This window comes from Melanaphis sacchari, unplaced genomic scaffold, assembly GCF_002803265.2.
Source record: "Melanaphis sacchari strain LSU unplaced genomic scaffold, SCAv2.0 Contig44_pilon_pilon, whole genome shotgun sequence".
NCBI lineage: Eukaryota > Metazoa > Arthropoda > Insecta > Hemiptera > Aphididae > Melanaphis > Melanaphis sacchari.
In genome coordinates, this window is record NW_020271295.1 from 2,433,500 (window position 1) to 2,453,637 (window position 20,138).

Genomic DNA, 20,138 nt, shown 5'->3' on the forward strand with positions numbered 1-20,138 from the left:
GAATATAATAAATTTGTATTGAGTATAGAAACATTTTCTGTTTAAAATTGTATTGCTTAAGTACCTCCCATCATAGTAACATAATAATTTATATTGCAGCATACATATCCATATTGTATAAAATAAAAATCGTTGTTGCTACAATAATAAATTAGTAGATTTATATTTTTTTTACATTTAAATTATTATACAATTTTAGTAACACGGCAATGTGGATAGGCAATATGGCTACATCAATGTCGTGGATTAATATTTTTACTGAAACCCTCTTATAGTTATGATAAAAAACAAAATATGAAAAGTCTAAGCCACAAGTAATCCAAATTCAAATAGTTGTAATAACATATTGAGCAAAAAATATTATTTTTTTTTTTTTTTTTTTAAATACAACACGACATTAAAATATCAAATTGATTCATTATTCGTGTTATTTTTATTATTATGATTCGTAGCATAAACGATAAAATAATCTCATAATATTATAAATAACCTGAAACTGGGTAAGAATTTTTTGTGAAGAGTAACAAGAAAATTAAAAAATAACATAAACAGATTTATTGTGTAGTTATTTATATTATCCCATATTATATAATAACATTACTGTTTCATATATGTAGATAATTTATAATACTGGACTTATAAAAAACATAATATTTTTTTATTTTTTATTTTTTATTTATGGTACAGCTTCAAATACTAAGGTTATTAGCTTACAACAAAAAATGAAAGTATTTGGTTTAGTACATAATATATTAATACAATGGTTCCTAAAATTAGATTGTATATATCTGTTTGTTTTAGATTACAATAAATAGTATAATAGGTCCTTAAGTTGTACATATTAATTTGTTTTAAAAATGAGATTATTTTATTGGTATTGTCATAGGTTGGACTGAGGGCTTCAAAGAGATTTTCGGGCAATTCTAGACTTTTTCGGCTATTTATAAGATTACGACAGTTGACCAGGAGGTGCTTGACTGTGAGAAGTTCTCCGCAAGTTTAACATATTACAGGTTCTTTTCTGCGCATAAGAAAAAACATTATAGTATTATACTAAAACATTGAATGGATATTGTTTGTATAATTTGGCTGTAAAATTTATCACATTATCATAACTTATTATAATATTCTCGAAATCATTAAAAAATGCTAGGTTGTTAAATTCTTTTCCTCGAAATATTATTTATACAAGTGTCATCTAGATAATAATAAAGAATACTTTTTTCACTAAATAACTTTTTAAAATATTTGTAAACTATTTTAAACATTAATAAAAATAATTGAATAAAATACTTATTAGTTATTAGAAACATTTACATTTAATATTATTTTCCTTGATAGATCGTTAAGGTACTTTTCAAAATATTAAACTATTCAATAAAAATATAATAATAAAAATAGTACATTCAATAAACATATATTTATATTTTATATTCAATATTAAAATTATTTTTAAATTTCTTTTTAATTAAACCCATATTTATTAAAATAAATTATTTAATCAAAACAATAATACGTATTACTTATATCAATAATTATTATTTTAAATACCATTGTATAAAATCAATACTCTTAAAATAGCATTTCTAGAAAATAACGATGGTATTTCTAAGATAAAATTTTTCACGGTAGTTGAACACACCTAATGATGTACTTTAAGTGCAATCTACAATCTATACCACTTAAGCACAATAAGTTAATATGATACTGATTAGTTATATACTAATTTTAGAAAAAAACACATTAAGTTATATACCTAAACGTGTATAATTGAAACTATTTTCTAGTATTACAAAGTATTTATAAAAAAAATTGAAAACAAAAGCACACTGCTGGAGTCAAACTAAAAGTATATTAAAAATGAGGGAAGTATGTAACCGCTCCTTTGGCGTTATACACAGGAATTGCGAGTTGCGCGTGTAACTTGATATTGTGTAGGTCATTGTAATGTATATGTTAAATTTAAACTTAATGAAAAATCATTAAGTAAAAAAAAAAATTCTAAGCAGAAACGGTCTATCAACCTATTATCTAATAAATGCATTGCTATTAATAATTTAAAAATGATATACATTTTGAAAAAATATTATTATTTACAGAAAAATTCGTATCTAAATAATTCGAAGAAATATCAAGTATTCATAATAAATTATTTGTTTTTAAGTTAAACAAAGAAAAAAAATCGATTTTGTCCAACATTGGTTTCGGATATAAATTTTTGTTTTTCTTAATTTTTTTTTTCTGTTATATACAAAATTACTGAGAATTTATAACTTTTGACCTTCTAAATTTAACTTCTAGATTTTATTTTTAACTTCCTTCAAAATTTAAAATTTATGTATTTTTTCTATTAAATATAAATCATGTATACACAAAACAAAAACTTAATATCTCAAAATTTAAAATTAAATTTAAATTTCGTAATTATAAAAATTATCAGTTGTCTACATAATCAACTGAGACTATGTTAAATAAAAAGTTACTTCTCCGCGAAAATAGTTTTAAACGAATTAGAATATTATACTATTTTACGCACATTTATAATTATTATAAATAAGTAGGTACACTTAACTACTGGTCTACACATTTGTGTAAATAAAAAATTAATCACTTATAAACTACAACAAATTAGTGGTATGCTTTTATTAAACCGGAATCACGTCTAATAGCTTTTATTGACGAACTATGTTAATTAACAAATATATGACATATTAAATGAATAAATATGACATGTTGACACGCATTTGCATTTAGAAAGGTACGAATAAATTGAAGAAATAAAAACAAAAATAACACACAAGTATTGATATAAATGATAGAAACCATTTATAATACGCCTATTACATTATGCTCTTAATGGATTGATTCGTGGGAAACATCCGAGTATCAAGTGATGGTAATACATTATTCGAATTGTGACTTTTTTTGTTCCAGGTGACCGCATGGATGTAACTATTTATTAGTAAATGGACACGTATCGATTGTGACGTTGTAGTCGGATCGGACTTTATGAAAAGGTAAGCAAAATGCTTTTAGTGATAAACCTTTCGGTTGTCTGTATGTGTGAGGGGGAAGAACGGGTGGGTACACTATAATACAGGTACGCACCTAGCATAACCGTATACTGTATAGAAAACCAACGAAATAATTTTTACTTCTTCTTTTTTTTATTTTTTACATTATTCTTTCAAATACACTTTATTTTGGTTGTGTTATAAACATCTGATGTTCAAAAACAATAGACGAGAAACTCTTTAACGAAACGTGACACAAATAATTATTTGATAACTTCCACCCTTATAAGTATATAACTTTGTACAGTTTGTGGGGTGCACGACTTGGAGAAATATAAAAAGACCGTCTCGATCCAACTCTAAACTATATTACCAAAATTGTTGGAAACAATGATGTTGATAAAATTATATGTAAAAGACAACTTAATATTCTATTGCTTTTGGTTTACAATAAATACTATTGATTAGCTATTTTGTACTGTTCGAAACCACAACGCCCTCACGCAAAGATTTTTAAAACTTCCATAAACTCATTTTATTTTTATTTGAAATTTTTTATTTTATAACAGTTCATAGTTACAGTTGTAACTTAACTACTTATAAATTTAATTAAAATAAAATTTAATTTATATACATTAAGTAGTTAGTGATATTGCTATAAACTGTATAAATTTAAATGTAAATCAATGGCGAAATACTAACAAGACTATATAGTATATTATATACTAATAATATAATATTACTAAATCCACAATAGTTGTAATAATTTATATAAAATATATTTATTATTTTTGTCGTTAGTAATTCATTTATTTTATTTATATCTACGAACTATAAATAAAGATCAATCAAATTATCTATTAATAACAACTTATAAACCATTAAAGTATACAACCGCTATTTAAAATTATTATTGAATAATGAATAAATGATAAATCTATAATTAAAACTTATAATATATGTATTAGAATAGTTTGCAATAAAATCCAATACAAAAAGTTAATATTCATATGTATTTGATATAAGTAGATATATATTTTGATTAATTGAAATGTTTCAAGTAGGTAATACAAATAAAAAATGTTCTGACTGTAAAAATAATTACATGGAACTTAAAATTAAAATAATCATAATAATAACACGGTCAGTAAAAAGTAATTAGTGACTTATTATGTTATTACACTTAAAAGCAATAATAAATCATCGCATATTATTAGAAAAACAATTCTAAGTAGAATTTGACTTATAATTTATTTTCTTGTGTAACGTCTTTAAATTCATTGAATAATTATAATATATTTTACAGTCGTACGTGTTACGTGAATAATCATATATCAAAATGTCAAGTCTTAGTAACTAATTTAACAAATCATTTAATAAGAATTTAAATACATTTTTATATCATTACAAAACAGAATTTTTACTAAAACTTTTTTTATCATAATCATTTTCAATGTTTTTATTTTTGAATTAAAACATATTATAATTTTTTATTACGAAGCAAAATATTTTTTGGAATATTTCAATAAATAAATTTTCAAAACAAGCTGTTATAAAATTAATTATAAGTATTTCAAATTTAAATGAATGGTATAAAATAGCATAAGGGTTCTTTGTAAAATATTGCTCTAATACTCCGCTCATCTAAGTTAATACATTTTTAAAAATGTTTAGTTATATAACTTTACAATAAATTCAATAGTTGACTGCTCATTTGAAATTCGATTTTTATGTATCGAATTACTCCAAAAAATATTCTGTCTTAGAGTGTTAAATTAAAATTGTATGTAGTCGTTCAAAAAAAAAAAAAAACTTAGAAAAAAGACTGAAATAATGAATATAGACACTTAAATGGATCTCCTTTAGAACTACATTCTATAAATGAAACTTTTAAGTGCTTAATTTTATTCTTCTATCCAAACACATTATCGTAATACTAATATTTATTACTCAAACTTCGCTCATCTTAGATTCTAAAATTAACGAAAAATTAGTATTTAATGTTGAAAGACAAACTTTTTAATAAAAATATACGCATATTATACTGAAAACCTTTATATTGTATTTTTATCTATATTTTGTTACATATTACAATTACTAACAGATAAAACTCAGATACATTGTGTGTAGTGGAAAGCGAGGTTGTTCCGTATGAAAGGCAAAATTATATGATATGATTTTCTGAACATTGAGAAGATAGAAAATAAATGATTGACGTTTATTTATCCATGGCCGTATGTTTATTATTATCAAAAACTATTAAACTCATTAAACTTCCTATTATCATAAAATATGTATAATGACTATTTCATTTTCATTATAATTAATAATGTTTATACTTCAGTTTGTTTGATGTAAAAGAAAACTGTGTCAAATTACAAAAAATTAAGTAAAGATTACTTAATGATATAATTTGGAGGAATATTACTTATACTTTTTACTAAATTATTATTTATTTAAAGACATCAACTATGGGACAAAACCGTATACCATACACCAGTCTATTATTAGTAAAAAACTGATATCAAGCATTATGCAAGCTATCAATAAATGATAATTACTCAAAAAAATAAATATTTATCAACACTAAATATCAATTAAGCATAATAATCACTCTAACAGTACCTAAAATAATTCTTTGCTTCATATTTCCTCGCTATGTGAAAACGCCCATGATGCTTGTATTTAATAAGTAAATTAATGATATAATTATTGTATAAAAAAAGGATTAATTTATTATTATAAAAATTTTGTCAAGGATATTGTGTATTACCAATTAATAATTCTCCTATTTTAGATTAGTAAACCATCACACAATTTTGCCCCAAGACTACTATGGTTTTTCCTCATTTATGGAGGGAAAATCGCATTTTTAAGTACTTTCAAAATTTGGATTTTTATTTAAGTTTATGTTCGACATTTTTAAAAATGCTTAAATATTATTGAAACTAACAATATTTGTAATATAATTATGCAAACCAAATAAAAATTTTTAAAAATTTGTAAATTTTACAATGCTTAGAAGTTGCAGCTCTATTCATCTTACTCTATACAATATCTGTGTGCTGTACGTGATATATATAAATAGGTATTTATTATACAATTTAAATGTATTATTTATTAATATAACTATTTAATAAGCCACACAAAAAAACAACAATAGTTTATCATACACTTAAGTTTATTAAACTCGTAGTAAAAAAAAAAAAAAGGAATAAGGGAATATCATTAACATTTATTTAAAGCTACTAAAGTCAACATTAATTCATTTATTTTTTAGATCACAAATAGCATATTTTTCGTTGATAAATATTGTTTAAACACCTTGAAATTCATTTAATAGGCCTTTGTTATTTAATTAAAACTATGGTGAAAAATGATGATTACCCTTTTTAAATTATCATAATCATAATGAAAAATGTATAAATTTAATATAAGTCTCGAACAATTTGGTTTCAAACTTATTATATAAAATTATAACGTGCATAATAACTATTATTTTTCTAATGAAAACTGTTATTTGTTTCAAAAACGTGATATTAAACATAATAGTATAAAATTTGAAAATGTTTTATTTAGTAGAAAGTTTATAAATACATAAGGTTTTTATTATTAAAGAGTCATTATTTATGATTAGATCCTGTCTAATACATTCGTAATAATTTTTATAATACCAAAAATACATAATATTGCAATGTATTTATAAATTAAATTTCTACAGTTATGTTTAATAATATAATACGAACAACTGGCTATTCAAAATAATAATCTTATTAATCATTATTATCTTAAGTATATTTTACATTCATTTTTATTTGGTTAATATATTATTTAAGCCAATGGAATAACTGCAGGCAATTAAATATAAAATATTAATTTATGTGTTACAAAATAAAAACTAGAATATATTTTCAGTACTTATACTCAATTAGAAACTTACAAGCAAGATTCCTATAGATTTAACAAAATAAATTCAGAAACAGATTCAATCTGTTTATCTTAAACAATAATTATGAAACTTTTACCTTAAAAATATGTATGAGTGGTAAAAAAAATTATTAATTTGTAACCAATATTGTAATTTATGAACGAGAAGTAGAAAAAATTTTATATTTAATACAATAAGGATTTACCATAAAATTATAAATTTAAAATTAAAAACCAGTGAAATTGTTTAAAAATATAGTAGATTTCAATAATACATTATTATTGAATAAGTCACTATAATAGATGTATTAAATTTGAGTTCAATGATAAATTATTGCTATATACAAAAAGTTAATTTGAAAAGAGATGAGTGACAGCCTATATTTCTCAGGATATTTTATAACTTAATTTTCGATTAATAGTATACTAGTCCGGTATGATGAAGTGGAACTATTTTTTAGCCTAAAAAATAACATATACTCGTATTACCTATCTTATAATTAATTATTATAATATTATACCAAATATTATTGTTATTAGCTTATAAATCTTGGTAATAATAACATAAAATTCATCTGAATCTTTTGAAAATTTAATTATGTACATAAAAAAATAACATACATAATTATAACAATTGTTAAACCTCTACGGTTAATAATTTTTAGTTAAAATATAATCACAAAAATTCTTGGAGAATAAATCGTTATTTTATGTTTTAATATTCAATATCGTCAAAATTTAAACTCTAAAAGTTCAAACGCTTGTAAACAATAATGCTTTTGTAGTTTTACATTTATTAAATTCTGTAAGAATAACTTACGAAAAATATTATAGTATTAATTATTAACATTATTTTACTTAGAAACAAAAATATTATCGTACATAAATCAAAAAAAAAAAAAAAACTGAAAATAGTTAAAAATTTAAAGATCTATAAATAACACAAATAGAGTCAACATATTTTTAAAGTAATATAATTTCCAGAAAATACTAACTTAAATATTTTTTGAATGTTTCAATTCCTTTTTTGGTATTACAACAAAAAATCTAATCTGTTTTGTCGAAAATCAATGTTGCATAAATATCCCTGTTTTTCTGATATTTTCACCTCCTTTCCCGATTATTTTATAAAATACAGTTCATTTTTGCTTTTTGTTCCCTTAAAATATAAATCAAATCTAATTGACTACCAGAAAACACACTCTTAATTTAAGATTGAAGCATTATTAATGCTAAAAAATATGATGATAAAAAAAAAAAAAATACAAAACATCATTGTACTATCAATGAATTAAACGGATCATTCAAAATCTAAAATAAACCAAGTATAAGTTCAAACATAAAAAAAAAAAAAAATGGTATATTGAAAAAAACATTATACATTTTAAAATTTATTGTAAGTCTATAATTTTTTTTTTTATAAATTAATAATGGTTTTAAATTTCAAAGTGATTTTCAAGAACGATTTGAAAAAAAAATGAAAAAAAAAGTTTTAAATTTTATCTATTTAAGTTGTGCGTAAAAACAAAGATTTTGAAACACTTTTGTATTTTTTTGGTAAACTAATTATATACCTAATTAATAATAGTATTCACTATTTCAAGACGTTAATCTTTAGTGTTCATAATATTTTTGAAGCATAGTTTTTTTTAAATAATAAACTTACCCTTAGCTATATTAAAAATAAGCACATTTTTACACATTATATAACCATAATAAATCATAATAAATATGCAATATAAAATATTTTCAACTACAAAAAGACAAATTAAACTTTTAGCTACAAAATATAACTTATTTTATATACACTGAAATACATTTTATTGTTCCACGTCAATTTACACTTTATACAAAACCTAGTTATTATATAAAAACAGTTACCATTACTTATGAAAGTTAATTGATTAAAAATGATTTTTAATATATATCTATACGTAATTTTGTCTAATAAACTTGCAAGTTGCAGTATATGTACAACTTTCTTATAAAATACTACTTAATACACTGCTTAATGCAGTGGTATTATTATTTAAATCGAAACAGCGATAGTGATAATCATTATTATAAAATGCAAGGAATTCATTAATACATTAGGTGTTTATTTGAAAGATAAACGCAATTGACACTATCTGTATTTAAAAATATTACTCTGAAGAATGAGTTGTACTTGTATAAAATATTTAGATATACATTTACGTGCAACACACTACAATAGTAATACACACTCGTTTGCACTTTAACCCACATTCTTAGGTTAAAGCATATTTTTCCAAAACTTTTATTTATCGATATGTCCATGTACTCTAATATAATAGCCACAAACACAATACAAAAATATGTATACATTTTCATGTCTGATAATGTAAAATTGTTATCGACACGTTTAGAAAGACAGAATATCGTGTTTCGGGGGCGTCAGCGTTTTACATGAATGAATGCATATACATTAAAAAAAAATACGATATAATACGATAGCATTTTAAATGAAAAAATATGAAGAAGAATATATGATAATAAAAAGAATAAATTTATATACAAAAGTTGATTTACTTATACAAACACACACTGCAGACGAGTCCAGCTAGGTAAAATAGATTGGAAATAAGCCATGAGCGAACGCTGAACACTTAACTACTTTCCTGCTATACAAAATATAAATTTAGTAAATATTATGAACGCGATGTGTTTATTTATTCATTTATATAGGGTACAACGAATTCATTTTTTCGAAGTCTTATTAGTATTATACGTATATTATGAACATAATTTACATTTCATTTCAATAATATAATGTTTTTAACACCGTGTATAGATAGGCAAAATAGTGTTACGGTGCACAAATGCCCGTATATTATATTGCCCGTGGGATACAACAGCCACGACAAATAAGAAACAAGCGCTACTAAAAGACCGATTTCTAGCCACCTATACACACGATCGACAGAAAAAAGATATTGACGAATAGGGGAGATCATGCCCATCCTATAAATACAAATCCTATCCCTATGGAATGAGTATTGGCTAAATAAAACGAAAAACCGGACCGACAGTAAACACACTACTCAGAGCGCATGTTTACTGGTCGTTATGGCTACACGTATACGTGCAAGTGTGTTTTGAGTACTGTTATCAGTCTTCTTTAATTCTTCAAACCTCCGACATCTAACTTCAAAATACAGAAGAAAATTGAAAAATCCAGAAGAGAACATCACAGCTGCAATCCGGTATCGCCACCAGTGGCACTACGGTTTAATATCCACTTGGTTCTCCTCCTAGGTTCCTAAAATTGCCCTTTTCAGGGTGACCTCTCAATTCGTGTGACACATCCATCTAGGCCACACTTTCCAAACGAGACACACGGATTGGACGCCACTTTCATAAGCGGGTTCGACGTGCATAGTCACGATACCCCCCCCCCCCCCAGAATCGTATATATATACAAATAAGATGTTTTTATAATATTTTATAATATTTACTTAATACCTACATAGAAATAAAACACATCTTCAGCATTATACGATAAGGCGTTCTTATTTCTACGAGGCGATAGCCCACTCAGTGTAGCTACCGTCTTAATAACAAATACATCATCACTATTGAGAATGCAATTTTCCATTTTAAGGAAGACTTCAAATGTATAATAATATTTTTCTACACATATAAACAGAAAGACTTAAAATACATAATCGCTTCCAATTTTTCGATTAATAATACATTTATATAAATTTTGATTTTCGTAATTTTTAAATATTTACATTAAAACCATTTTTGAGATTTTTGTATTACAAGAGTATCTGATACTTACAAACTTATTTTTTTTAAATAAGAACCCCTTTTTATTGTAAATTACTAAGCGAATAATTTTTTTTTAATATTTTGATGTATCTAATTAAACTTTGAATGAGTAGTTTTTTAATTATTAAAATCTTTATACTAAGGATAATTATACTTAAAAAATATTTTACAAGAATAAAAAATATATGTAATATTAGATCTATTATTTATTATACTTTAACTATTTTTATAAGTTATTGATATTGATTTATTTTATTATTTACAAAAATATATGCAATGCAAATCATTATAATTTACTGAATTCATCAAACTATAATATTTAACTAAGACAATGATAGTTAGTGGTCGGACTCACCACACCCAACTCTACACTGACCTCACTACGTCACTCTAACAACATTGGTTATTAGTAAATTTCTTAAAAACTGTACATGTTATACCGACCTAGTCACGTCACTTAACATTTTTCAATTTTATATTTAAAATGCACTTGACATACACTTCACTAACATTAACCTAACACCTAAAATTTAGTAACGATAGCAAACGTCTTCAATTGAGACATCGTTTCAATAAAATAGACCAAGAAAGCCGCTGTCAATCCACTTTTTAAAAAATAAACGTAATTATTTTAATATTATATGTCTTAAATGACATTTAGAATGATTGAATTAAAGTTATATTAAATCTTATCATCGATTTAAAAATTCAAAATCTACTTTAAAAGTTATAATCAATATGATAGTACAAAATAATTTTTTATTTTATAACTAAAAATGATTGACATTTTGAAATGTTACTCATATCTTAACAATGGTGTATTATGTATGAAAGTTATGTAAAAATAATGTTTATTTATAATTCATCACATTATGATTTTAGCCTTATACCATTTTGTAACCCATACTAACAATATTTGGTACCTAACTACATACATAATTTATATTTTTGGAGATGCGAACAGTTATATTAATTATAAATATTATTAAAATTAATAAATAACAATTATTATTATTATTATATTCGTATTAAGTCAGGTTTCCACTATTCGTATATTTAATAAATATTTAGTGCATAACCTAACAGGGTATTTATACGAATATTTGGTTTTTGGTATTCGATATTCGTCAAATACATAATTTGTAGGATTGGTCTACTTATCTATTCGTTTAATTTGGCAATTATTAGAATATTTGAATAAATTCATCAAATGTACAAGTCGTTGGAGTAATATAATATAATAAATACAACTATACACTTCAAAAACTGTTCGTTAACTCTACTTTCTTTACTTAATAAAGTGCAATTGCTTAAAATAAAAAAAAAAAACACAACGAGCATGTTGAAAGAAGTTCTAGCACATTAATTTGTCTAATAACTAAGTATATATATATATATATATATATTGTAAAATACTTACGTCTATGTTGTGCACGCGAATTTTTTATCGGCAGAGTAAATATATTTTTCATTAATGCTTTATACAAATAATAATTTGTACTTTTTTTGTATCTACACCTAAACTAAACATACTTGTTATTTATCATTGAATATGATAATTCTTTATTCCACATAGTTATTATTTTATGTCAAATATTAATTTTTAAGGTGCTATCTATCAACACACTTTTAGTGATGTCAATTAATATTTAATACTTAATGAATTTTGACACAAAACTTCAAAAATGTGTGTTCATTTAAATCGGTTATCATTCAAAACGCTATTTTCATTGCTTCATCGTGTAACACGAATTCTATACAATAAAAAATATTATTTCAGAAAATAGTCCTATAAACTATAACAATAATATATATTAATGTTAGGGAATAGTCTGTACGTTATCAAATAATGGTTTTCACGTGTATTAAACTTTAGTGGCCATTCCACCTACATATTAATGATACTAATATGTAAATAACTGATAACGATACAAAAATTGTACAATAATAAAAAATTATTTTTCGAATCCAATCTTTTAAAAATCAACAAAATTGAGAATTTATTACTCATTTATTTGTATTTAAGGACGATGTAAAGAAATACTTTTAAATTGATGAGACTCAATTGACTTTTAACAAACTTAGATGAGAATCAATATAACCATATAAATTAGTACTTACTCAAGATTTAAAATACATTTCACAACTTTTTAAAACTATGGGAATACAATTTGTTATAAATAATACACATTACAATTTTTTAATTGAGTCATGGAAATCGGTTGTATTCAAAATAGATTTTTGAATATAAAGCATTTTTGAAAGTTACGACTAAAATTATTTTAATAACCAAATGTAGAATATTATAGTAAATAACACTGAGTTTTGAATTATCATAATATTATTTTACTTCAGCTGTACGTATTTGCATGTAATAACGATTGGGCTATATAAAAAATATTACGATATAAAACTATACGTATATACGAGTACATTAAAAAATTCCATAAAATATTCAAAGCACAAATTATATTAAATAGGCAATACCTGAGTATCTTTACAAACACTAACGTTAATCTAGTAAATCAATTTAATTTTCACACACTTAAAGAATCGAAGTATGTATGTATTGCAGTTCCAAAGACGGTACAACAGCTAGCGTAAAGACGACATCTTAATTTAGACTTGATACATTATTCAATGAGTTGTGTTTCCCAATGTTACACAAAATAATTTAGATACTTCATGTAGAACATGTTATATTATTATGATATTATAGTTAACAACTTTAAATTATTTGACAAAATAATTTGGTAAGTTACCAAAGTACAAGAAAAGTTTTTAAAAAGTTAGCCAATTTTAATTTATCATTATTGTTTTATTGGTTTTATTATTTCCACCACTAGTAAGAAAATGTGTTAGTCTCTTTTAAAGCGAATACTACACCTGATCCCATGATTAAATGAATCATTTCATTAGATATATATATATAACTATTTGTATAAAGAAGTTATCGACACTCTGCTTATACATTATATAGTAAGTATGAAATAAAATGTAAAGTATAACACGTTTTTCTACTTTTTGGTAATCGGTGACGATTTTTTTTTACTTATATTCCAAAATTCAACTAATGGATATAGACAGTCTTGTTTATTTTGTGTCAACCAAATAACAAAATAATTGAAGATAATAGATCTACAAAAGGTACATTATCGTAGGTATCCACAAAAAATATATGGTAGGATATTCGTTAATACGGATATTTTTGTCAATTGTGAATTTTGTACAAAAACTAAATAATTTGTCTAATAAAGAAAACAGTTATTTTGAAAATATTTATTAGCTGAAAAATAATACAAACTTGCTTTTTTATGTAAAAGTCTAATTGATTTTTTTTTTTTTTTTTGTTTATTAAAGCTAAATTGTTGAATATTATTTATTTTGAAGGAAATTATATTTTAATCTTACAGCGAGGCAATTTTGTATTGAGTTTTCAATTGTTCTATAGTAAGCATCATAATCACAAGCCAATCTTTATTGAGTACTTAAAACTCAAATCAAGATCACTTCATTCATAGTTATATATAGCTATAAACCATAGCTATGAATAATAAAGTGATTACATTTATTTTTATTTTAAAACTTAAATAAAATAAAATTTAGTTAATATAAATATTATTTTTATCTCAAATAAATACATATATTTATCATAAAAATAATTGAACGAACAGAAAATTTGTTAATTTTATAACTTGGTCTTTGGTTAAATCGTAATTTATTGACTGACTCACGATAATTCATAATGAGAATCAATTATTGAACAACATAGTTAATGATTTGGCCTGAATACTATCGTTTAATACAAGTTGTTTGTAAGTACTATCCATAATGCATACATTTAATTTTAAGTATAACATATTATATATATTTTTTTTGCGGAAAAATACTTATATACAATTTTTTTACGATACATTAAATGCATATATGCTTTGTAGCAATGATTTTTTTTTTTTTTTTTTGAGACAAACTTAAAGTAATATATAACCACTTTGTGTCCTCATTTTTCGATTAAAAATTAAAAATTTACCATTTCTACTAAAATAAAAATAAAGTAATAATTTAGCATATATTTCATACATCATCCGTGATAATAAATATCATAAAGCTTACGATCGCGTGCTACATTATGTCCTGTTACCACAATAATGTTTTTGTTTAACAATACCTATACCTACGCGGCAACTTTCGTGTACAATAGCGAACCACAAAAACATGATAAATATAATTCTGACCTAGTGCAACACACTGTGATTTCCCTCTCCTTTGGGACAATACTGTTATTATTATACACAGGTTAGGTAATTTTGTGTTTTTTTTTTTTAATTTTGATTAGTTTTTCACCTTAGCGGTAGATCAATAAACTGGTGGGTACGTAGTTAATAAAATTTTCACACAATACGTACTCGCCTATAAAGTCCTTAATTATCAAAATATTTTCTTCGAAAGACATACATAAAAATATTAACTATCATTCACATTTATATATTTTTTCCACTCGATATTACTAATTATACCTAATTAATTAATTAATTTAATACATTTAAATTATTTATTATTAATTTATGAACAATAATGAAAAACTTAATACGAAAAGTAGTATAAACCTTTTATAAAATTATAAATGTTTTAAATATAATTATATATAATTCTCTAAAGTAAAATTATTTATAATAATAAACAAAAAACTTAAAATATATTTTATCAGAGCTTAATTCAGAGTTCACGTTATATAAATATGTAGAGTGAAAATATATCCATTTTAATACGTATTGAAGCTATAATAAGGATATTTTATTTAATTATTTTCAAGTAAGGTAGTAAATAAATTATTGATAAAAAAAATATAAATTATGGGATATGACCTGTAAAAATATACATTTTTTTCAACTAGTATAAACTAAACATTATAAATTCATCGTAAAATATACATATTTTAAAGGTTGACTTTTGAAAATAGAATTGACAAATTTTATAGCTGCAGCAAAAATATTATTGGTTTATAAGAATGATAAAAAAAATAAACAAGAAGTAATACGTCATAAAAGAATATCTCAAATGTGTAATACATTTTTAAAGTTTTATTGCTCAATTCATCTTATACTTTACATTAAGTAAACGATGAAGTTAGAGAACAGCAAATAATACATAATACAGTCAAACTTGGTTATCTAGAACTTTTTTAACTTGAAATCGTCGATACCTCAAACTTTTTCTCCGGTCCCTAGAATTTCCTATTTAAATAATGTGAAAAAATCTTGTTCAACTCGAATATTTCCATAGATAACTCGAATTTTTGAATTTTGTTAATATCATATAAAATTGTGATATTTCCCTCGTGTACCTATTTATATATTTTAATATTAAAAATAAGATCATTACTCATTAGTGTTATTTTTACCAATAAATAGTTTAGAACGATTCACTACTCATGCTGCGATCAATAGCAAAACTCAAACAAAAATAAATACCTTTTTTAAATAATTTTCTAACCTCATTTTTATTTATACATACATCACTTTTTTTAAATACATATATATATATATATGTATATATATATAATTCATATATAAATATAAGTAAATATCTTTTATTACGTTACTTTATTTATAATAAATATGTTGGAATTAATATATTTTGTACTGCACTAAAAATGTTTAATTTGGATAAGTTGAATATTTTTGGATAACTCTAACTTTTTTCCAGTCCCTTCAACTTCGAGTTAACCATGCTCAACTGTATTTCCTTATTGTAGTAATCAGATTCTATAAAAACGTTTGGCATGATATAAAAAAATTGTAATATTTAAAATTAAACCTCATAGTGCCTGCATTATGTATCTTAAGTAAATATTTACCATAAATTTGTTGAAAAATAAAAAAATTAATATTTTTTTAAATTATTTTAATATATAGTACTTGGTAATTTATGCAGATTTAAATTTGTATACTCGTATTGGTAGACAAGTTGTACCGCTCTGCTGTTCGATTGAGTCACTGAAATCGATGTATTAAATTTTAATTTCCAAAATTTGTTCTCATATAAAATTTACCTTCCAGCTTTTATTATTTACTGCCTACTCTTTACCTATACTATCGATACTCAATCTGCGACTCGCCAATTGTTTTTATATAACCTAAACAGACCTCATTGAATTAATACAAAAATATAAACTTCATGATTAATATTACAAGTACTAAAATATATAAAATATAGTAAAACAATCAAAATTTATATCGTACGCGATTGCGATAAGGATGATTATAATTTTAGTATAAAAAATAGATTAAGTATGGCTGCTCTAAACTTACGACTATAATTCAAAATTCAATTTAGCCAACTCCGTAAACTTATGTTGAGATAAAATAATATATATTTATCATTTTACGTCCATTCTTTTCAGATATTATGACCATAATGATATAAATATTTTAGTGTTGTTAAGTCCTAAGGTAGAACGTCAAACATGAAGCAATTATATCAATGTTTAACACAATTTATGTTGAAAACACTTTTAATTTATTAAAACAATAATTAGGAAGTATGTGACTTGCATAGTAAAATATATATAATAAATATCATATTATAATGACTGTTTATACTTAATATACGTACTACAGTAAAACGAAGTTGTTCGAAATCGAAACTGCCACTTTGTTTTTTTCTATTTCTCGCCATCAAAGATCGGTTTGCTAAAATACAAGAGACTTATTTAAATAGGTAACTTAACCTTCAAGAGTTGTCATCAACTGTGTATATGCTATTGTATCACCTTTAGTCTGCAACAATCATAACCACAGCTATCGCTGAGTGTGAATGAAACTGTTCCTTGCCATCACCTATGTATTAATATTTGTGTGTACCTATAAACGCTGGGATATTAAATTTACGACAGTAGTAACGGTGAGCATTCGGCACTTATTTAAGAGCCAAACTTATCTCAACAATTGCAAAATCAGTACCACCATCGTTGTACAGGTCAACCGATCCGTCAAAAACGTGTATGACAGGATACCGTCGATTGAAGCTCATCGTTTACCAAGGATAATCTTGAAATTACTGTAATCCGAATGTTTACAACGCACCTAATTTATACAATCCATAACACTCTTCACAACTGCGGACTGACATACATCTAGCAGAGTCTATGTCCTTATTCAACAAACAGAAATTATGGTCATTGAACGATAATCGATGCTGACCATCAAATACAAACAAAGCGTAATTTTCGAACGAGGAGCTAATACCTAAAGTTTAAATAGGCAAGTTAAAGATGGAAAACTGCGGGCTACGGGTAGCCTCTAAAGATAAAATACTAACATCGTACAAGGGTATTAAGTCGCAAAATTATAACACGGGCTTATGGGCATCAGTAAAACAAAAATACTACTATTGATCGAGGAAAAAATACAGAAACCAGTAAACAAATATAAAAACTTGGCATAGTAATTTTTATTTTTAGACAGGGAAAAAATTAACTTTTTAAATAAGATGCTTATGTTTCCATTGCAGGAAAACAAAAAAATCGACTTGAGTGATATGGATAAAATATGTAGAGTTTTGGGGAAAGTTGTTTTAAACCGTAGAAAATCCCTGTCATTAGGAAGTCAAATTTTGAGTACCTTAACGTCACCACATAATGCATATGAACAGTCGATAATTACCTATAGTAATATTTGCCCATCACTACAGTAGAGTGTATCTCTTTGAACAGCTCATACATCGACCCTCTCCTGTTGTCATATCTACCTATAATGGTACAGTGGTAATTAAATCTATCATATCCTAGTTCAATAAGTTATATTATAGTATCTAACTTAGTACGCGTATTAAAAATATTCACGAGATTTTACCTACATGGTGTTTTTGGCCGTGTTTTGGAATATTTCAATTAAAATTCGTTAAATTAAAATAATCATCATTTTATTGCTCTCAAAGAAATAAAAATTATCAAACATTTGTATTAATAATTAAACTTTTATAAAAATACATATTAGGTTATTAATTATATAAAATATTTTACTCTAAAAATAAATTATCTAATATCATTCGTTGTGAACAGTTTTGGCTTAAATGTTTTTTATAAATAAATAAAAAACATATGAATAAGACATAACGTCTAATCAGCAATGGAAAACACGATTTAAAAATAACCCATTATTGAGTTTTCATAAAATTAAATTGTGTATAAATGTCTCATTATACCATGCATACGATATTTTAAACTGTATTAAATAGGTAATGAAATTTGAACACTTCTATAGTACAGATATTAGATCGCATACAATTGAGAGTTGTATCTCATTTTAGTTTATCTCCTAATTAGAAGGTATCTAAGTTGGGTCAGATTTATATTTCATATTTTTGAAAAAATTGACAACATTCTAAAATCCCGGTCTATTAGACCATTCAGCGTGTGCTCTAGGGTTAAACAATTTCACTTTATGTTCACTTAATATTTTTATGTAATGGCATTTTTCTTTTTTTTACTTTAAGTCCAACGAACGTGAACCAAAAGTGATAACGTAGTTAGTATAAATTGAAAATATTTGTCAATCAATACAAATATCTTAAATTAAATGCATTGTTTTACAACTAATATTTAACGTTAATTTTAACCATTATGGTTTATAATTGTATTAATAATATTATAAAGTGTTTGTTACAGATGCCATAGAATGGAAAGAATATGGAGGCTGCTACAAGTGGCTTCCTTTCTCATACCGTTACTACAAAACGTATTATCAGATAACTCAGACGTGTAAGTAAAATCATAAAATATTTACTTGAATATCGTATTTAAGACTAAGACCGTAGACTCTACGAGTATATTTACTAAATAGTAAAAACGAATTAAGTTTTAGAAGTCATTTTAGCTTTATATCACATTTTATATTAAAATGTCTTTCTCAATATTCTTTTTACACTAAACTTTTTAAGCTTTTTTATTAACCTGAAAATTATTGGTGCGTAATTTTTTTTAAGTAAATTGTTTTTTTGTTAAAAAAATCTAAACTCCAGTTTTGTGAACTCTATACACATACAGTTTTAAATCAGCTTACTTCAATTTAACCAAAATTATATTTCTTAAACTCGAATTCTTTAAATTTTGTTTATTTTAATATTTATTAAAAACCAATTAAATGATTCAAATTTTCTATTTATAATAGTATATGTTTGTATATCCTCTCTATTATAGTTTATCAAATAAGTGTTTATTTAAAGCAACTTATGATATGTTATATAATTATTATGGAACTTAAATGTTTCAAATATATTAAATATTTTACTTAAGGTTTGAAAATGGAAAATCAGACAAAGAGATACTTGATGATTTAGTGGACCCAAACAGATATGACAAAAGGTTATTGCCACCAGTGGATGGTAAGTATTTTTCAATCG

At 24.0% G+C, this 20,138-nt stretch overlaps 1 protein-coding gene across 1 annotated transcript in view; it reads left to right on the top strand.

Moving 5' to 3' along the window:
* LOC112597964 (glutamate-gated chloride channel alpha-like) overlaps nucleotides 1-20,138 on the top strand; it is an 80,091-nt gene that overhangs the window by 48,820 nt on the left and 11,133 nt on the right. Inside the window, exons 3-5 of the mRNA XM_025344235.1 lie at nucleotides 2,935-3,017; nucleotides 19,393-19,497; nucleotides 20,032-20,120. Coding sequence (XP_025200020.1) covers nucleotides 3,010-3,017; nucleotides 19,393-19,497; nucleotides 20,032-20,120 — 202 coding nt within the window. The 5' untranslated portion in view covers nucleotides 2,935-3,009. The remainder of the gene's footprint in view (nucleotides 1-2,934; nucleotides 3,018-19,392; nucleotides 19,498-20,031; nucleotides 20,121-20,138) is intronic.